At 52.4% G+C, this 16,479-nt stretch overlaps 1 protein-coding gene across 7 annotated transcripts in view; it reads left to right on the top strand.

The window, feature by feature from the left end:
- Window positions 1-16,479, top strand: part of PRKAG2 (protein kinase AMP-activated non-catalytic subunit gamma 2) — a 324,996-nt gene that overhangs the window by 80,959 nt on the left and 227,558 nt on the right. For all 7 annotated transcript variants that reach the window (XM_030826201.1, XM_003270938.4, XM_030826202.1 and 4 more), the window contains exons 2-3: window positions 9,302-9,373; window positions 14,351-14,630. In XM_030826201.1, coding sequence (XP_030682061.1) covers window positions 9,320-9,373; window positions 14,351-14,630 — 334 coding nt within the window. In that variant the 5' untranslated portion in view covers window positions 9,302-9,319. The remainder of the gene's footprint in view (window positions 1-9,301; window positions 9,374-14,350; window positions 14,631-16,479) is intronic.

The raw sequence follows: 16,479 nt of genomic DNA, 5'->3' as shown, positions 1-16,479 counted from the left end.
GAGATTTGTTTGAAAGAATTGGCTCATGCATTGGTCGAACTGGAAAGTCCCAAATCCACTGGGCAGACAGACTAGAACCTCAGGCAGTCGATGCTGCAGTCATGAAGCAGAATTTCCCCTTCCAGAACCCTCTGTTTTCCCTCTTCAGGCCTGCTGCGGATTGGGGGAGGCCCACCCACATCATTCAGCATGATCTGCTTCACTTCAAGTCACTGACTGTAGATAGTATCCACGTCTGCAAACACGCCCACGGCAGCCACCTGCTTGGTATTTGATGGAATCAGTGGGTGCTATGGCCTCGCCAGGCTGACACATCAAATTAACCGTTACCGACTCCATGATGGGATGTGGTCAGTGGAGCCCAATGCTCCCTGTCCCATAACATCCCCTCCCCTGCCCCCTGGCTGGGGCCTGGGGTGCCACCTGTGGAGACCGCAGCTACTCCGGATGGAGGCGGCAACCTGCAGCCCAGGCCACACCCTTGGAAGGGAGCTGGGAGGCTGCCTGCTGCTGGTCCTTGGGGAGACGGCTGCACAGACCATGCAAATGCGCCCCAACATCTGCATGTCCTGGGGCCTCCCGGGTACTTGCCTCCTTCCTCATGAACTGTGAGCTGACCCAGACTCCTGTAGCCTCCACCCAACCTGCCCCTCTAGGTGCTGTCCCTACCCCCAACTCTCCCACCTTCTGGGGGATCTCAGACAGGCTGGAAGAAGACTAGTATGTGTGGTTAGCAGAGGCTGGACTCAACCTGGCCTGGGAGCAGCTGCCTGTAAGAGGCTGCCCTGGGGCCCTGAACTAGGAAGGGGCTCTCAGGAATCCCACAGCACAAGCCCCTGAGGTCAGGACGGTCAGGATGGCCACCCCCAGCTGGTCGGAAGAGGCACCGTTGGCCCCTGCAGAGCATCCTCTGCCACAACGTGAGGAGGCCAGTGGGGTCCCTCCAAGCTTCCATGGAGCTCTGGTCAAGTAAAGGCTGCCCGGGGTGGGCAAGGAAAGGCTCGGCTGCCCTTTGCACAAGGAGAGAGCCAGAGACTCTGGCAGCAGCCACGCTGTGATCCTCTTTAGAACTGCCTTGCACAAGTCATGAATCATCTTGGCTTTCACCTTGGGAACGGGATAAAGACAGCTCTCTAATTATAAGGGGGGCAGCCAGTGTCTTTGCGGAAGCCTCTGAAACCCGATCTCAGGCCTTTGTTGAGTGTGAGCAACTGCCCTGGCTTCCGCGGGAGCCGCACGAGGGGCCTGGCTGCCCCGGTGATGATGCCTTTGTCGCTCCCCACGGCCTTCATCATCAGGCCCCAGTGTGCCCTCGGCCAGCGGCCCTTGCCATCCCCAGTGCCATGGGGGCTCACACTGCGGGAATGGACTTTGATCACGTCCTCTGGTCTGGTTTCCCACCAGCCCGTGATAAGAAGGATGATGGCCTCATTTTACACACTGGAAAGTGCAAGTTTCTGGATTTGAAAGGGTGTGCTCCACATAAGGCGTGAATGCAGAACTGCGGGGAGGGTCAAGGTCTCCTGGGCACTCCGGGCCAGGGATTCTGCAGCTACTTGGTTTTGAGCAAAAAGAGTTTCATGTCTGGTGCTGATATGGAGCTAGGGAAGCCCCGGGTGGTCTCGGGCCAGACGAGGAACTGGGAATACAGTGGAGCAGGGGACTTCCTCAAAGCCAGGGGAGGCTCAGGCTGCCAGGCCAGGGTCCTTGGCCTTGGCGGGGGGGGGAAGGGGAGCCATGAGGCAGCTGTGGGAACCAGGACCACCAGGTGAGGGAGCCGGGGAGGAAGGGTGGCCGCAGGAGTGAAAAACAGTTGGATTTTTCTTTTGACATCAGAAAGTTGCTCAGGCTGCAGTGAGAAACTACGGTGTCCTCTGTGGAAAGTAAATAGCTCTGGAACTTCTCTGAGCGTGGAGCTTAGGCCTTCCCGGATTTGGCCACTGGCCCTCCCCTGCTGCCTAGTTCCAGTGATTCAATATTTGTTCCTTATTTTTCTGAGAGTGGTTATATAATATGAATGTTTTTCAAAGGCTCCAACTGACCTGGCTCTGGTCACCTCCTGCCGCCCATCAGTACCAAGAATTGCCCATTTGGTGGTTTTGGGGATTGTGCAAGGCCGGCCTGTCCAGAGACACCTCCCCTGTGCCTCCCAGCAGAGGGGCCTGCCAAGGCCGTCACCACTTGGGGCGAGCTCCAGGCCACAGTCACCACTCAGCCATGGTCAGAGCCTATGAGCCACTCCCTGGGCAGTGACTGAGAGCAGGCAAGGTGGGCAGGACGGGATCCAGGTGGGAACCGCAGGCTTCGGGCCTGTAGCTGGAGATGCCACATGCAGCTTTCCTGGGGTCACTGAGTGTCTGATAGAACCTGCCCAGTGCTCGATCCCACAGCCCAGGCCCTTAGGATTGAGGGAGCTGAACAATCAGTTGAGAAACCTTAAGGGTTAGAACCTAAGAAGCGTATCAAGACACATGTTAAGATGGAAAGGCAGAAATGCCGCTGGGTCCTGGTCATCTCACCTAGATAGCATTATGAAGGCAGAGGAAGCTCCTTCCTTCCCCCGCGTGCACGCCCCGAGACTCCGTCCAAACACCCTGTGGCTCTGAGAGCAGCGGAGAGTCTTTGGTCATTTGAGAGTAGGAGGAAATTATTTTGATGATGAAGATAGGAGATGAGAACATGCATCTTATTCAGAATCTAATGGGAATCCTTTACAATGTTCCTGATCTCGCCTATTGTTGTCCACTTCAGTGGGTAAAAACAGAGAACGTGCGAGCTAAAAGGCATCTTCACCGGTTCTCTAGTTCAACCCTCTCATTTGATAGATGAAAAGCCAAAGTCCAGACATGCCCAAGATTCGCCAGATCGCAAATCACAGAGCTGGGGCTCCTGCTCAGCCCCAGCTCCCTCCCTGCTGCAGGCTGTGTTCTTGTGGGCCTGAGGGACACGGGGGCTTGACTATGCCAGGGAGGGGCCCTGGCCTCAGCGGACGCACGGCCCAGCAGCTCCAGATGGTGCTCTCTGTGCTGGGGTCCGCTCAGCAGGAGCGGAGAATGCAAATCATTCTCGATGTGTTGCTTCCTCGGTCGGAATCAAACAGGAATGTTGTATCGTGACCCTGATATTTTAAACCTCGAGTTTGCCCTGAGGTGGGGGCCATCGTGGGCCCCTGCCACTGGCAGCCTTTCTGTTTGTCCTGTATTTGCACTCTTGTCTGTCTTTCTGGGGTATCCCAGCTGCATCAACAAAGGAGCTCTGTAAGACAAAACATCAGAAACGCTGGAAGTTCGGAACTGCATCTGATTGATACACACTTAGCACCTGCTGTCAGGGCTAAGATGTGAGTAAAACCGTCCCCATCCTTCAAGAATACACAAATTAGTTGATTGCAAACATTAGAAAGTCTATTATCCTATGGGGAAATACTGGGATAAGCAGCGGGCCGGGGCAGGAGGAGCTGTATATTACTCCAAAATGTGGATACTGCAAGAACGTGAAGTGATTGCATTTGGTGGTGGGATTTTTTAGACTTTCCTGTTCCTTGCAACACCAGCTTGAGTACTTTTAGTTAAGAAGAACTTGAAGAGAAAGTTAGTATGGTAAGCTGCCTGGGGAATGAATCATAGGACTATACAAATCCTTATGTATCCTTCCTTCCTTTCCCTGAGGTCGCACTGTGCCAAGGATACTTGTTTTAGGAAGAAAAGCTCTCTTTTTATAGCCTCTGATACCAAATTGTTTTTCTGTTACTGGAACTGAACCACTCCAAGGAGGTGGTAGAGTTTCATAGAAAGAGTTCTGAGCTAGGAGCAGGTGGACCTGGTTACAGGACATGCTTGCTACTGTCTGATTCTCTGGCATTGGGCAAATGACTTAACCTCTCTGACCCTCAGTATCTTCATCTATGGTCGGGGATGATACCACTTTTCTTTCCTACTTGTATGGGTTGCTGTAAGGACCAAATGAGGCAACAGTTGGGAGATTTCAGAAAGACATACTAATGTCAGATTAATGATGGCTCTGTTGTTAGTACTTCATGTTTTTTATGATAGACTTTTGGCTTTTGCCTGGATTTCTAAGGCAGCGAGATGGATGAATGAGTTGCTTTTAAGGTCAGGTTACATCTCAGGAATTCTCTCAAGATTTGGGGCTTTTCTCTTTGGTCCTGATGCTTTCCTGACAGGTGACGTTATCAGTCCAAATCCTGAAAATTCACTTTTTTATCTCCAACACATGTGGTCAAGGTCTAACTTACATTTTGTGCAGCGGATGAAAATCAGAGTGCTAAAGCTGTCTCTTGGCAGAAATCAGGACTTCAGCATCTCTTGGTGCCTCAGTGTTGCCCCCTAAATGTCCTCCCAGTCCTGTGAGGGCCTGAGTGGCCGGCGGACAGGAAGAGGAAATGAGGGACTGGACTGGGGGTAGAGACCGGTGGTGGGGAAGGCCCAAAGCTCTGACAGGAGTTTTAAATTTAGAAATCACGGGAATGGGGCAAATCCAGGAGCCTGGGCCTTCCGGCATGTCACCTAAGATGCCAGGTCCTAAGTATTCTACAAGCCAAGACTCTAGTTGCCATAGTTGCAGTTAGAGATTTTCCCACACCGGCCCCAAGATGTGTGATGTTTCCTGGTGAGCTCTGGAGATGAGAGCCAAGATTAGAATACTGGGACTTGCTGGGAGGTGGGATTGGGGGTGGGGAGCCTTCCAGCAAAGCCTGCCCATCTGTGCCAGGGGACTTCCCTGTCGGGCTGCATGACCAGGCAGGCACACACACCTGAGTCCAGCAGCCACACAGCAGGCCACAATGTCCGGCTTGACTTGATGCTTTCATACTCACTCCGGCCCAAGACACCTGCGTGGGACCTGCCTCCACCACTCCGGGCAGCCGCCTGGGGCCCACGGGCAGCCTGAGCTAGCAGCAAGCCCCGCATCTGGCCCTCAGCTCTGTTGCACCATCTTGACGTGAGTCCCTTTGAACCTCCTCGGCCTCAGTCGTTAGAGCAGGATGCTGCTTAGGGTTGCGTGAGGATTTGTGATAAAGCTTCTGCATGTGGAAACTGCTGTTGCCGAACGAATGTTAGAGGGTAATGAGAATTTGAAACCAGAGAGGAATGTGCTCATTAAAATGGGCAATAAGAGACCCACCCTGGTCCCTCGTCACTTCCTAGTGAATTGCAACTGCGTGTGGCCTGATCGTTCACTGGCCCAGCGGCACAGACTCTGTGGCCCCCATGCTTGCTGCAGGCGCAAGAGGGTGCTTGGTCGGGGAGTTAATTCAAACACATCTGGAACCTGCTGCCTGCCGGGTACAGTATGAAGCCAAGAATAGAGAGGTGGGTAGCTTTCCTCTTGCCAGGGATGGATTCAAAGTCTAGTTAGAGAAATAAACTGATAGATGAGTATTATACTGGGTTATCAGTCTGGTAATAAAGGTGTATCTAAAGTACTGTGGGACACAGTCTAGAATAATTAATAAGAGATAATTAATTCTGTCTGAGGGTGACTCTCAGCCAGAGAGTGTATTTGAATTAGGCTTTGCAGGACACATAGGAGTTTACTTTGTGAGCCAGGATTTGGAGGCACAGGGCAGGAAGACCAAGAGGAAGGAAAGAGAGAGCTCAGAGGAAGGAAAGAGAGCTCAGAGGAAGGAAAGGGCTTGGGGTATTTGGTGAATGGCACCAGGGTGATTCCTGCATTGCTATGGGCTGGGCTCCATGCTGGGGGCTGGGGATGGGACCCTGGAGCTGTCCCTGAGTGGCTGAAGCGAAGTGAGAGCAGTTCACAGGAGGAGTGGATGGTAGCCATGAACACAAGTGTCTGAGGAGTTAAGACAGCGTTCCAGGTGGGATGTCCATGGATGCATAGCTGTGTTTGGAAAATGACAAACCCTCTGCCTGGGCTGTTGCTGGAAGGAGGAGACCGGAACAGAGAATATCAGAAATAAGGCTGTGGAGGTCAGTTCATCTATGGGGCTTGGGTTGCAGCTTGCAGGGCCGGCTGGGAGCCCCTGACTGTGTCTGAGACTCCTGAGGCTCCTCCATGGGAGGCATGCAGCTCTCCCTCTGGGCTGTGGTAGAATTTCCAAATGCCCTCGCTGTACCGCAGGCCAATGCATTCTACCCATGCTCCCCAGGTGATGTCAATGTGCAGCCAGGGCTGAGAACTTTGGACATAAACACCACCAGAAAGGCTGAGTCTGGAATCTGCACATCTGAGATCTCACCGGCATGGAGATCTCTCAGTCAGCCAGGCTTGGAAGCCATTGCTAAGGTGATGGTAGAGTGGCTGGGGCCTTAGTAGGGGGCTGACGTGATGAGGCTCACCCTTTCAGGGGTTGCTCTTTAAGCAGAGACTTGGAGCACAGATCCAAACAGGGAAGGCTGAACAATTTGGACAATAATTAGGTGGCCCAAGAGGGAACTGGATGAGAGTGGGTATAGGCCTGGACCCCCAGGGCAAGGACGTGGAAGAAGGGAATGGGTTAAAAAAAGGTTAAGTGCACAGAACACTACAGAAGGAAATGAAAGATGGAAATGAAAGAAGACACAAATAAATGAAAACACATCCTATGTTTATGGATTGGGAGGCAATATTGTTAAGAGGTCAGGACTACTCAAAGTGCGCTACAGGTTCAATGCAATCCCTATCAAAATCCCAATGGCATTGTTTTCCAAAAATAGAATAATTAGTCTATCCTAAAATTCACGTGGAATCTTAAGGGACCCTAAATAGGCAAAATAATCTTGAAAAAAAGAAGAACAAAGTTGGAGGTCTCACATTACCCAATTTTAAACTTACTATAAGGCCACAATAATCAAAACAGTGTGATACTACCATAAAAAACAGACTTATAGACCAATGGAATGGAATGGAGAGCCTAGAAATAAACTCTCAGAGATAGAGTCAAATGACTTTCCACAGTCATGCTGTGACTATTCAACGGGAAGAGGACCATCTTTTCAACAGGTGGTGCTGGGAAAACTGACTATCTACACGTAAAAGAATGAAATTGCACCCTTATGTTTATACCATATACAAAAATCTACATAGATCAAAGACCTAAATATAAGAGCTAAAACCATAAAATGTGAAACTCTTAGAAGAAAATATAGGGGAAAAGCTTCATGACACTGAATTTGGCAGTGATTTCTTGAATACAACAGCAAAAGCACAGGCAACAAAAGGAAAATTAGATAAATCAGGCTTCTGTACATCAAAGGACACAGTCAGTAAAAAGGCAACCCACAGAATGGGGGAAAATATTTGCAAGTCATGTATCTGAAAAGGGGTTAATAACCAGACTATATAAACAATTCCTACGAGTGAACCACAATCAACCCAATTAAAAAATGGGCAAAGGAATTGAATAGACATTTCTCCAAACAAGATAGACAAATGGCCTGAATAGACATTTCTCCAAAGATGATAGACAAATGGCCGATAAGCAGATGAAAAGATATTGGACATCACTAATTATCCAAGAAATGCAAATCAAAACCACAATGAGATACCAGCTCACGCCCACTTAAGATGGCTATCATAGAAAACAAAGACCAAAGATAACAAGTGTTGGTGAGGATGTGGAGAAATTGAAACCCTGTGTACTGTGGGTGGAAAAGTAAAATGGGGTGGCTGCTGCAGAAAACAGTTTAGCAGCTCCTCAAAAAATTGACAGTAGGATGACCTGATGTCCAGCATTTCCACTTCTGGGGATAACTGAAAAGAATTGAAAGCAGGGTCCTGAAGAGATATTTGTACACCTATTCTATTGGTTTGCTAGGCTACCATAGCAGAGCACTACAGATTAGGTGGGGTGGCTTAAACAACAGACATGCGTTTTCTCATGATTCTGGAGGCGAGAAGTCTAAGATAAAAGTGTCGGCAGGGTTGGTTTTTCTGGGGCCCCTCTTTTTGGGTTGGTGGCTGTCTTCTCCCTGTGTCTCCATGTGTGGTCTCTGTCTCGTAGGTGCCTGTGTCCTAATCTCCTCCTGGAAGGACACCAGTCATACTGGACTAGGGCCCACCTTAATGACCTCATTTTAAATTAATTGCCTCTTTAAAGACCCTATCTCCAAATACAGTCACATTCTGAGGTCCTGGGGGTCAGGACTTCAACATATAGATTTTTTTTGGTGGGAAGGGAGACACAATTCATACCATAACACTCATACTTACAGCAGCGTTATTCACAATAGTCAAAAGGTAGAAGCAACCCAAATGTCCATCAACTGATGAATGCATAAGCAGAATGTGGTCTACTCATACAATGGAATATTATTCAGCCTTCAAAAGGAAGGGAACTGTGGCACACACTACCACGTGGAGGAGCCTTGAAGACATTATGCTAAGTGGAGTCAGATAGTCACAAATACTGTCTGATTCTACTTATATGAGGTACTAGAGTGGTCAGATTCAAAGAGATAGGAAGTAGGAGGGTGGTTGCCAAGCACTAGGGGGAGGGGGAGGGGGAGTTAGTGTTTGATGGGGACAGCATTTCAGTTTGAGAAGATGGAAAGGTTCTAGAGATGATGGTGGTGACGGCTACACAGCAATGTCAATGTGCTTCATGCCACCAAACCGCACACTTAAAATGGTTGAGATGGCAAATTTTATGTTATGTGTATTTTACCACAACTAAAAACTTTAAAAAAGAAAGGTTAGGGATGCAGCTGTGCTCGATTTGAGGATGACTGGGTGGGTTTCTGCCTGGTGTGGAGGCGTTCATAAGGCAAGATTCAAGAGGAAGAAGGGGCAGGGCTGTTTCAGACACAATAAATGTGTGGTGAGCTACTTTGCCCCAATCTGTTTGAGACTCTATTTTGGCCACGATATCATTAGACTCTGCTAATAGTTTTGCCTCAGCCGCCACCCCAGTGTCACCCTCCCCATCCCTGTCCCATCATCTTCCCAGGCAGACACATGTCCCTGGACCCATGTTCTGTGCTGTGGGGTAAAATCATGTCCATCAGCAGAATAGCCTGAGACAGGCTCTCCTCCCTCCACCCTTTCTGCCTGCCTTCCTGTCTCCTTTAGTCCCAGCCATTTCTTCTTTCCTCCTTCCCTGGGGTGATGGGAGGTCATGGCTGCTACTGGAAGTTCGACTGCACGTTCTGGAAGCGAATGTGCATGGTGGTCAGGGGCTTTGGGGGCTGGGTGTAGCTAACCCATCTACGTCCCTTCTTCATGGTGGATTTGGAGGATAAGGACTCGGGAAGGGGGAGGTGACACCCACGTAGAGTTCCGTGCAGCCCCTGGGCCCGAGGGCCACTGTCACTGACCACGTGCTCTCTGTCCACCCTAGGACCTGAGCTCCTTCGCCATGCCGCTCCTGGACGGAGACCTGGAGGGTTCTGGAAAGCATTCCTCTCGAAAGGTAAGGCCTCCTTTTCGGAAGTTTGAGGTGCCACGGAGGCAGGCAGCGCCTGAGCCCACTTCCACCTGTGTGTTCACCCGCACGCCCACCCGCATGCCCGCTTGCACACCTGGCCGTAGCCGAGCCCATCCTGCGACAGCTCACCTCACGTGGCCAATCCTGGCTTATCGGCTGGGCTATCCAACTGGAGAGCCTCCTGGGCTTCACTGCTTTTTCTTCTCGCGTGGCACTGACTGTGGCCCACTAGACCCCCCCTAACGTGGACAGAGGCAGTGGAGGGAGATGAGCAATGAGCTAAGCCCGGTGGAAGGTATCAGTCACTGCCGACCATCTGTGGCCTTTGGGCTGAGTTCGACTGGCAGGACTTTGCCCTGCTGCCCACCAGCGCCCACCCCCAGCGCTGGGCTCTCTCCTTCCACCTCGTGTTGTACCCTCTCCACACGCCTTCTTCTCTCCTTCCACTTTTCCTTTCCTCTCTTTAGCTCCTCGCTGTCCCTCCCGCACTGGTGAATTTCCCTCCCATTAGGAAACTAGTGTCTCAAGGAGGTTGTTGACTGTGTAGGGTCAGGTGGCCAAGAAAGAGTGTGGGGTGGGGTGGGGGGATCTGGAGAGGGAGCCACAGCATCAGGTGAGAGTCGAGGTGGCCGTGGCAGGGCGCAGAGGTCCGGGCTGCTTGCAGGTTTCTCCTGCAGCCAGGAAGTAAGGGTGGGTGGAGGCCTGGTAGGGGACGTGCTTCCTGGCATTCTGCCACCCACAGACCCCTCCAGCAGGTGACAGTAGACAGAGCTAGTGATCTGGGGGCTGCGTATGGGGTCTGGGCATGGGTTCTGGGTGCCGGCTGGCCTGGGATGAAGGCAGGAGTTGCCATGCTGGAAAAAGCAAACCTCCTCTTTAAGCATTTGAATGACACACAACTGAATCAAACTGGTGTCGGCCTGTGGGGCGCCACTGGTGCCAGTGTCCTCCCCGCCCTGCCCTGAACAAGCAACCTTATTAGCAGCTCTTGTGGCCCATCCAGCAAAGACTGCCAGGGAATGGGCTTGAGCTTCTGGGCCAGCAGAGAGTGGAGTGGCAGGAAGGGGCCACCAACCCCGTGCAAGGCTGCGGGACCGGCCCCGTGGGTGCTGGGTCGTCTTCCTCCTGTTTGACTCCGCAAAACCCTGCTTTCCAGTGAAAACCTTGCATGGAAGATCTGAGACTGCACAAGAGACATACGGGCCACAGCCTGGCCCTGGCCCCAGCTTCCTCTCCGGCAGCTGCATGACAAATGGCCCCATAGGCAGAGCTCTGCTCCGCAGACGCCTGAGTGCCTGCTCTCCATTAGCTCTGCGGAGCCAGGCACACACTTGGGAGTCTCGTCAATACCCGGGGAATCATCCGGTTGCATTCAGCAACATATCATTTGGCTATAGCTTGCCCAAGAGCAAGGGCTGAGGCCCTGTCCCTGGTGGCTTCAGCCGGCGCCTGTTATCTGCACCGCCACGCAGCCCACCCCAGAAGGCCTGTCCCTCCGCCTGGCTTTCCCACCGTCTGGGAGTGTGATCTGGCCCCCGAGGCTCCCGGTGAGAGGGGTCAGGCAGGGCCCAGCATCCACCATGCTTCGGCCATTTTCCAGAGACAGGACTGGCAGGGCTGCTTCCTAGGGCTCCCTCCTCAGGCCTGATCGCTGGACACCCGACTCCACTGGCCTGGATTCAGAGTACAGAATGGAACCCCATTCAGGATAATCCTGAGGTCCCCCTGCTCATCAAATATGGTTAAACTGGCCTTTCATGACTGCTTCTCCAGGGGCTCATGGCTCAACTTCCCCCATGACCCCCATCCTCATGGTGGACCAAGTGAACGGCCGGCCCTCTGTCTCTGTGCTTCACACCCCTTCTCCTCTGTCTCTGGGCACTGGACACCTCCCCGGCCCTGTCATTGCGTCTCTGAAGCCCAGCCAGCTGTTAGGGCCTCCTCTGGGTCAGGGCCTCTGTTGAGGGGCAGGTTTCAGCTCTGGGCCATTTATCCATCTGCATGGTGCTTATGGTGCTTCGGCCTTGCGGGCACTCTGCAAGCTGTCCTGGGGCCCCACTCCCCTATGTGTCTCTGTTTCCCTGTAGGACTGGACGTTTGCATTGGCTCGGCCCTCTCCCCCGGCTCCCCAGCAAGCTCGCTATGTGGTGCACAGAGCACATCCATGCACCAGGTCCGGGCTCACCTTTCCAGCAGCTCCAAAATCCCACCCCTCCCTCCAGTCCTCCCATGTGGCCTCGGCTCCTCTTCTGGTTCACACCCTCCAGGCTGCTGTTGTGATTGTCACAGCCCTGGGAATGAAGCTTAGAGAACCACGTTGTCCACATTGCGGGAAACTGAGCTGTGACCAAACCGGGGCCTCCACCCAGGACCAGCTTGTATCACCTTGTGATAGGACCACCCTGGTCCCTGTGTGTGTTGTTGCTACTGGTTTCTGTCAGCCCCCATCCCACCCTAGACCTGCACACACAGCACCCAGCACTTGAAGAAGAACCTCTTTTTTTTTTTTTTTGAGACAGGGTCTTGCTCTGTACCCAGGCTGGCTGGAGTGCAGTAGTGTCACCTTGCTCACTGCAACCTCCACCTCCACCTCCTGGGGTCAAGTGATCCTCCCACCTCAGCCGCTTGAGTAGCTGGGACTACCGGCCGCCACACCTGGCTAATTTCTGTATTTTTTGTAGAGACAGGGTTTTGCCATGTTGCCCAGGCTGGTCTCAAACTCCTGAGCTCAGGTGATCCACCCACCTCGGACTCCCAAAGTGCTGGGATTACAGGTGTGAGACACCACCCCCCGCCTGAAGAATCTCTTGTTTGTAAACTTATTCTCAGGATTTGTCCTGATTCCCATAGTAAGGTGGAATAGTGGCTAAATGGGATATTCTATAAACAGAGAATCTAAATGCTTTTCATATTAAATGGTCAAAAAAAAAAATCAGCTGGGCGTGGACACCTGTAATCCCAGCTACTCAGGAGGCTGAGGCAGGAGGATTGCTTGAGCCCGGGAGGTGGAGGTTGCAATGAGCTGAGATTGCGCCAGTGCACTGCAGCCTGAGCGACACAGGGAGACCCTGTCTCAAAAACAAAAAACAAAGAACTACACAAAAAAAGAAAAACTCAAAACTTCTTTATAGCCAGGAGAGCTTGAGTTACAAGGTCCTATAGCACCACACTCTTCTTCCTGCCAGGCCCACTCACGAAGGTGTCCGCGCCAGGCCGGGCCCTACACCTCCACGTGGCGGCGCCGGCTCTTTCGGCTGGAGAGGCCGCCCAGGGAGGCTGTGCTGCGCGGGTCCACGCCACGGGCATCCTGTCCTCCTGGGGCCGCGGGCTCGGGGCTTGGGCCGCCCTCTAGTGGCGGAAGAACGTCCCCAGGCCGTGGTCCGGACAGCGCACCGCGAAGTGGGACAGAGAGACCCCGAAGTGGCACCGAAGCTGCCTGTGGGGTGTCCTGTGTTCCTTTTTCAGCACAGCGCGGCTGCCCAAGCACAGTATTTCCCGCGTCTGCCCTGGTTCTGGCACCCGGTGAGCCCTGCAGACGAGTTACTCGCCCTTCTTCTGAACTGGGTCATCTCTTTCTGAGGTCCTTTCCACTCCGTGTTGCTTGCAAGTTTCCCGAGTGGTAGGGCAAGAGCTGTTTACCACGCACCCTGTTCTTCCTGGCCTCACGTGGCTTCATCTGACGTTCAAGCAGCCCTTGAGGGTGAGGGCATGGCCATCCTCATTTTACAGATGAGGGAACTGAGGCTCGGTGAGACCAAGTAACATGCCCAGGTTGGCTCAGCAGGTGGCAGAGCTGGGGCCAAATACCTGGCACCCAGAGGCAGGGCAGGAGCTCCTCCACGCACCCAGCAGGAACACGGCTGCGGGCACATGGAATATTTCTCAAAGTCTACTATGAGCTGTGTGCCTTGGCTTAAAGTTATGGGGTCTGATAATTTTTTAAGCCATGACTAGAATTTTAAGTCATCGGTGAAGTGAGTCTGAGAGGTTTGGGGCTTTGTTAACTTTCTTTCTCTTTCTTTCTTTCTTTCTTTCTTTCTTTCTTTCTTTCTTTCTTTCTTTCTTTCCTCTCTCTCTGTCTTTCTCTTTCTTTCTTTCTTTCTTTTTTTCTTTCGTTCGTTCAAAATGGAGTCTCGCTCTGTTGCCCAGTGCAATGGCGCCATCTGGGCTTACTGCAACCTCCACCTTCAGGGTTCAAGAGATTCCCCTGCCTCCGCCTCCTGAGTAGCTAGGATTACAGGCACCCACCACCACGCCCAGCTAATTTTTTTTTTTTTTGTATTTTTAGTAGAGATGGGGTTTCACCATGTTAGCCAGGCTGGTTTCAAACTCCTGACCTCAGGTGATCCACCCGCCTCGGCCTTCCAAAATGCTAGGATTACAGGTGTGACCCACCGTACCCGACCGGCTTTGTTAACTTTTCTCCTGACTTCTGTCGGCAACCTCAGTCTTTCAAATGCTGAAGCAGCTTGAAAGTGAAAAATTCATCATCTCCTAGGACTGAGGTCTCAGGATGGAGATCCAGGCCTACTCTGTTCTGGAACGTAGGGATCTCATAGGCAGGCAAGAGAGCTGCAGTCCTGTGTGGTGAGAACTTGGATGGGCGTGAGGTCTTGAGAGGTGAAGGCAGGCAGGCCCGTAATAAAGGAGGGAGATGGTCATTTTGAGCTCCGCTTCCCTTCCTCCCCTCTACCTCCTGGAAGCCCCTTCTAAGGAGTGGGACAAGATGGTCAGTGGACCTCCAGGACGTGGTGCTGCCAGCCTATGAGGGGCCGTCCTTGGGGCAGGTGCTACCTGCAGACCATTCAGTGGCTACCTCTGTGGAAGAGCTTAGGGCTATTTCTCTGGGAGGGTACTATGGGGGGCCCGCATGTGAGGGGACAATGATAAGTTTCATACAGGGCAGGAGGCAGCGTGTCCAGAGCGTGGAGTGACTGCATCCATTCATCTGTTTTTCTGCAGGTGGACAGCCCCTTCGGCCCAGGCAGCCCCTCCAAAGGGTTCTTCTCCAGAGGCCCCCAGCCCCGGCCCTCCAGCCCCATGTCTGCACCTGTGAGGCCCAAGACCAGCCCTGGCTCTCCCAAAACCGTGTTCCCATTCTCCTACCAGGAGTCCCCGCCGCGCTCCCCTCGACGCATGAGCTTCAGTGGGATCTTCCGCTCCTCCTCCAAAGAGTCTTCCCCCAACTCCAACCCTGCTACCTCGCCCGGGGGCATCAGGTTTTTCTCCCGCTCCAGAAAAAGTAAGACCTTGATGCTATTGTTTCAGGTGGGTGCTGGGGTGCTGGGGCCTTCTTCTGCAGCCACACATCCACAGTGGCACCGAAGCTGCCCCGTGGCTGTGAGCGGCTTGGTGCTGAGTGCCTGTATCTGTTTCTCCCCACCCCCACTCCCCTCTAAACAAATCTCTCTCCCAGTTTCCACCTGTCACTTTCTTCCTACACTAATCTATCAAAGCGTAATCCTTCTGGTCCAGCACAGTCCTTGCGTTAACTGTAAACATCCTGATACTCACAGTACAGCTTGTATGGACAATCAGATGACACACTTGCCTCCAGCCTTCTCTGGAAACTGCAGGCATGGGGCCAAGCTTAGGCCCTCACCCGGGGCCACGGGACCAGACTGCTTTGGTCAGCCTAATATGGCTTCCACTCTCTGTGGTTTGGTATTTGAGGGTTTGACTACACCTGTTTCTGGCAAATCCTAACTTTTTCTGTTTGGAGCTCTGGGCAGCAGGGAATGGAAGCTAGGAGGGATTTGCTGGAGAAACGGAAGAAGGAAATGTGGGTGTTTAAGAAAGAGTTCCGTAGGTTCATGAGTATTTGTGATCTGAGGATAGAGTATTTTCACTTGAGTGCTGTCGATGATAATATGAAATATACCGCGAACTATAAAGTTTATGGCGCTTACTTTCTCCTTTCCTTTGTCTATTCTTTCCAGTTCTTTCTACTGACTTAGAACATTTGTATTGGGAAAGATAGTGTTGTGGAAAACAAATTTGTCCTTGACCATCAGAGGCCTGGGATAGTTCACCTTTCTCTCCAGGCTGATTTGTACTCAGAGAAACCGGCAATACTGTGTTAGAGCAACGCTTTATATCTTCAAGGCCAGGCGGCAGCAAGAGGGGAATTTCGGTGTTTCTGACTTCAAACTCTTCCATCAGGCAGCGGTGGCCATAGGACGAGAAGCCAGGTCTCTGTCAGCCTCACTTCTTCATCCACCACCTTGGAGGTGGAGGGGTTGGTGCGCCGTATTCTGTGTGAGTGGAGCAGATCTATCTCTTGGACAGATTTTGCGCTTTGTCTTTCTACATAAAACAAATGAAGGTGCTCCTGCCTGTGGGTTGTGTGTGTGTTGTGGGGGGCAGGTCCTGACCATGCTCTACACACACCCCTCACTCAAGGCTGTGGGGTTGTCACAATTTCCTTTAATTTTATGCACTTTAGCCTTAAGGTGCCCCTTTCTTCCCCCGTCTCCCTGTATAAACATCGTCTAGAGATGAGGGCTCAAAGTGCTGTACAGAGGAAGGGAATCAGGCCTGGCCTGATGGGAAAGCTGCGTGAGGGCTCCACGTCACACAGGTGGGATTTGTCGAAAAGAAGGAGGATGTGTCCGCAGTTTTCCTTGTTGGGGAACTTGCGATGTTGCGTAGATTGAATGTGCTGGGATTGGTGGCTGAAAAGACAGGTGCCTTCAAGTGCTCCTAGTCAGGGGCAAGCAGGCTTTAGAAGAAAGGATGAGATTGTCTCCATGGTAAGGCCTGTGCTGAGTTAGGACAGGGCAGGCTTTCTGGGCAGGGTGGAAAGCAGCACAGGGAACCTGACAATCGGAAGGGTGCCAAAAGGAGTGTAGGAGCTGTGAGCTGGCTCCTGTGGGAAGGTCTTGAAGCTCCGGCAGGAACCATCACCCTCTGCCTCCCTCTACATCATTCTCCTGCACAGAGCCCTCCACGGGGGTGGGAGGAGAGGGCGAGAGGGAGGAGCGGGGAGAGAAGGAGGAGGGTCCCTGCAGGCAGAGGGTCCCTTTGGGAGCCCAGCAGTGGCACCAGGAGGTGCAGGAGAAGTCGTCCGGTCCTCAGGACCTAGGCTGCAG

This window comes from Nomascus leucogenys, chromosome 13 (genome assembly GCF_006542625.1).
Source record: "Nomascus leucogenys isolate Asia chromosome 13, Asia_NLE_v1, whole genome shotgun sequence".
Lineage (NCBI taxonomy): Eukaryota > Metazoa > Chordata > Mammalia > Primates > Hylobatidae > Nomascus > Nomascus leucogenys.
Note: the sequence above shows the minus strand (reverse complement) of the source record. Positions and strands in the feature narration are given on the sequence as shown.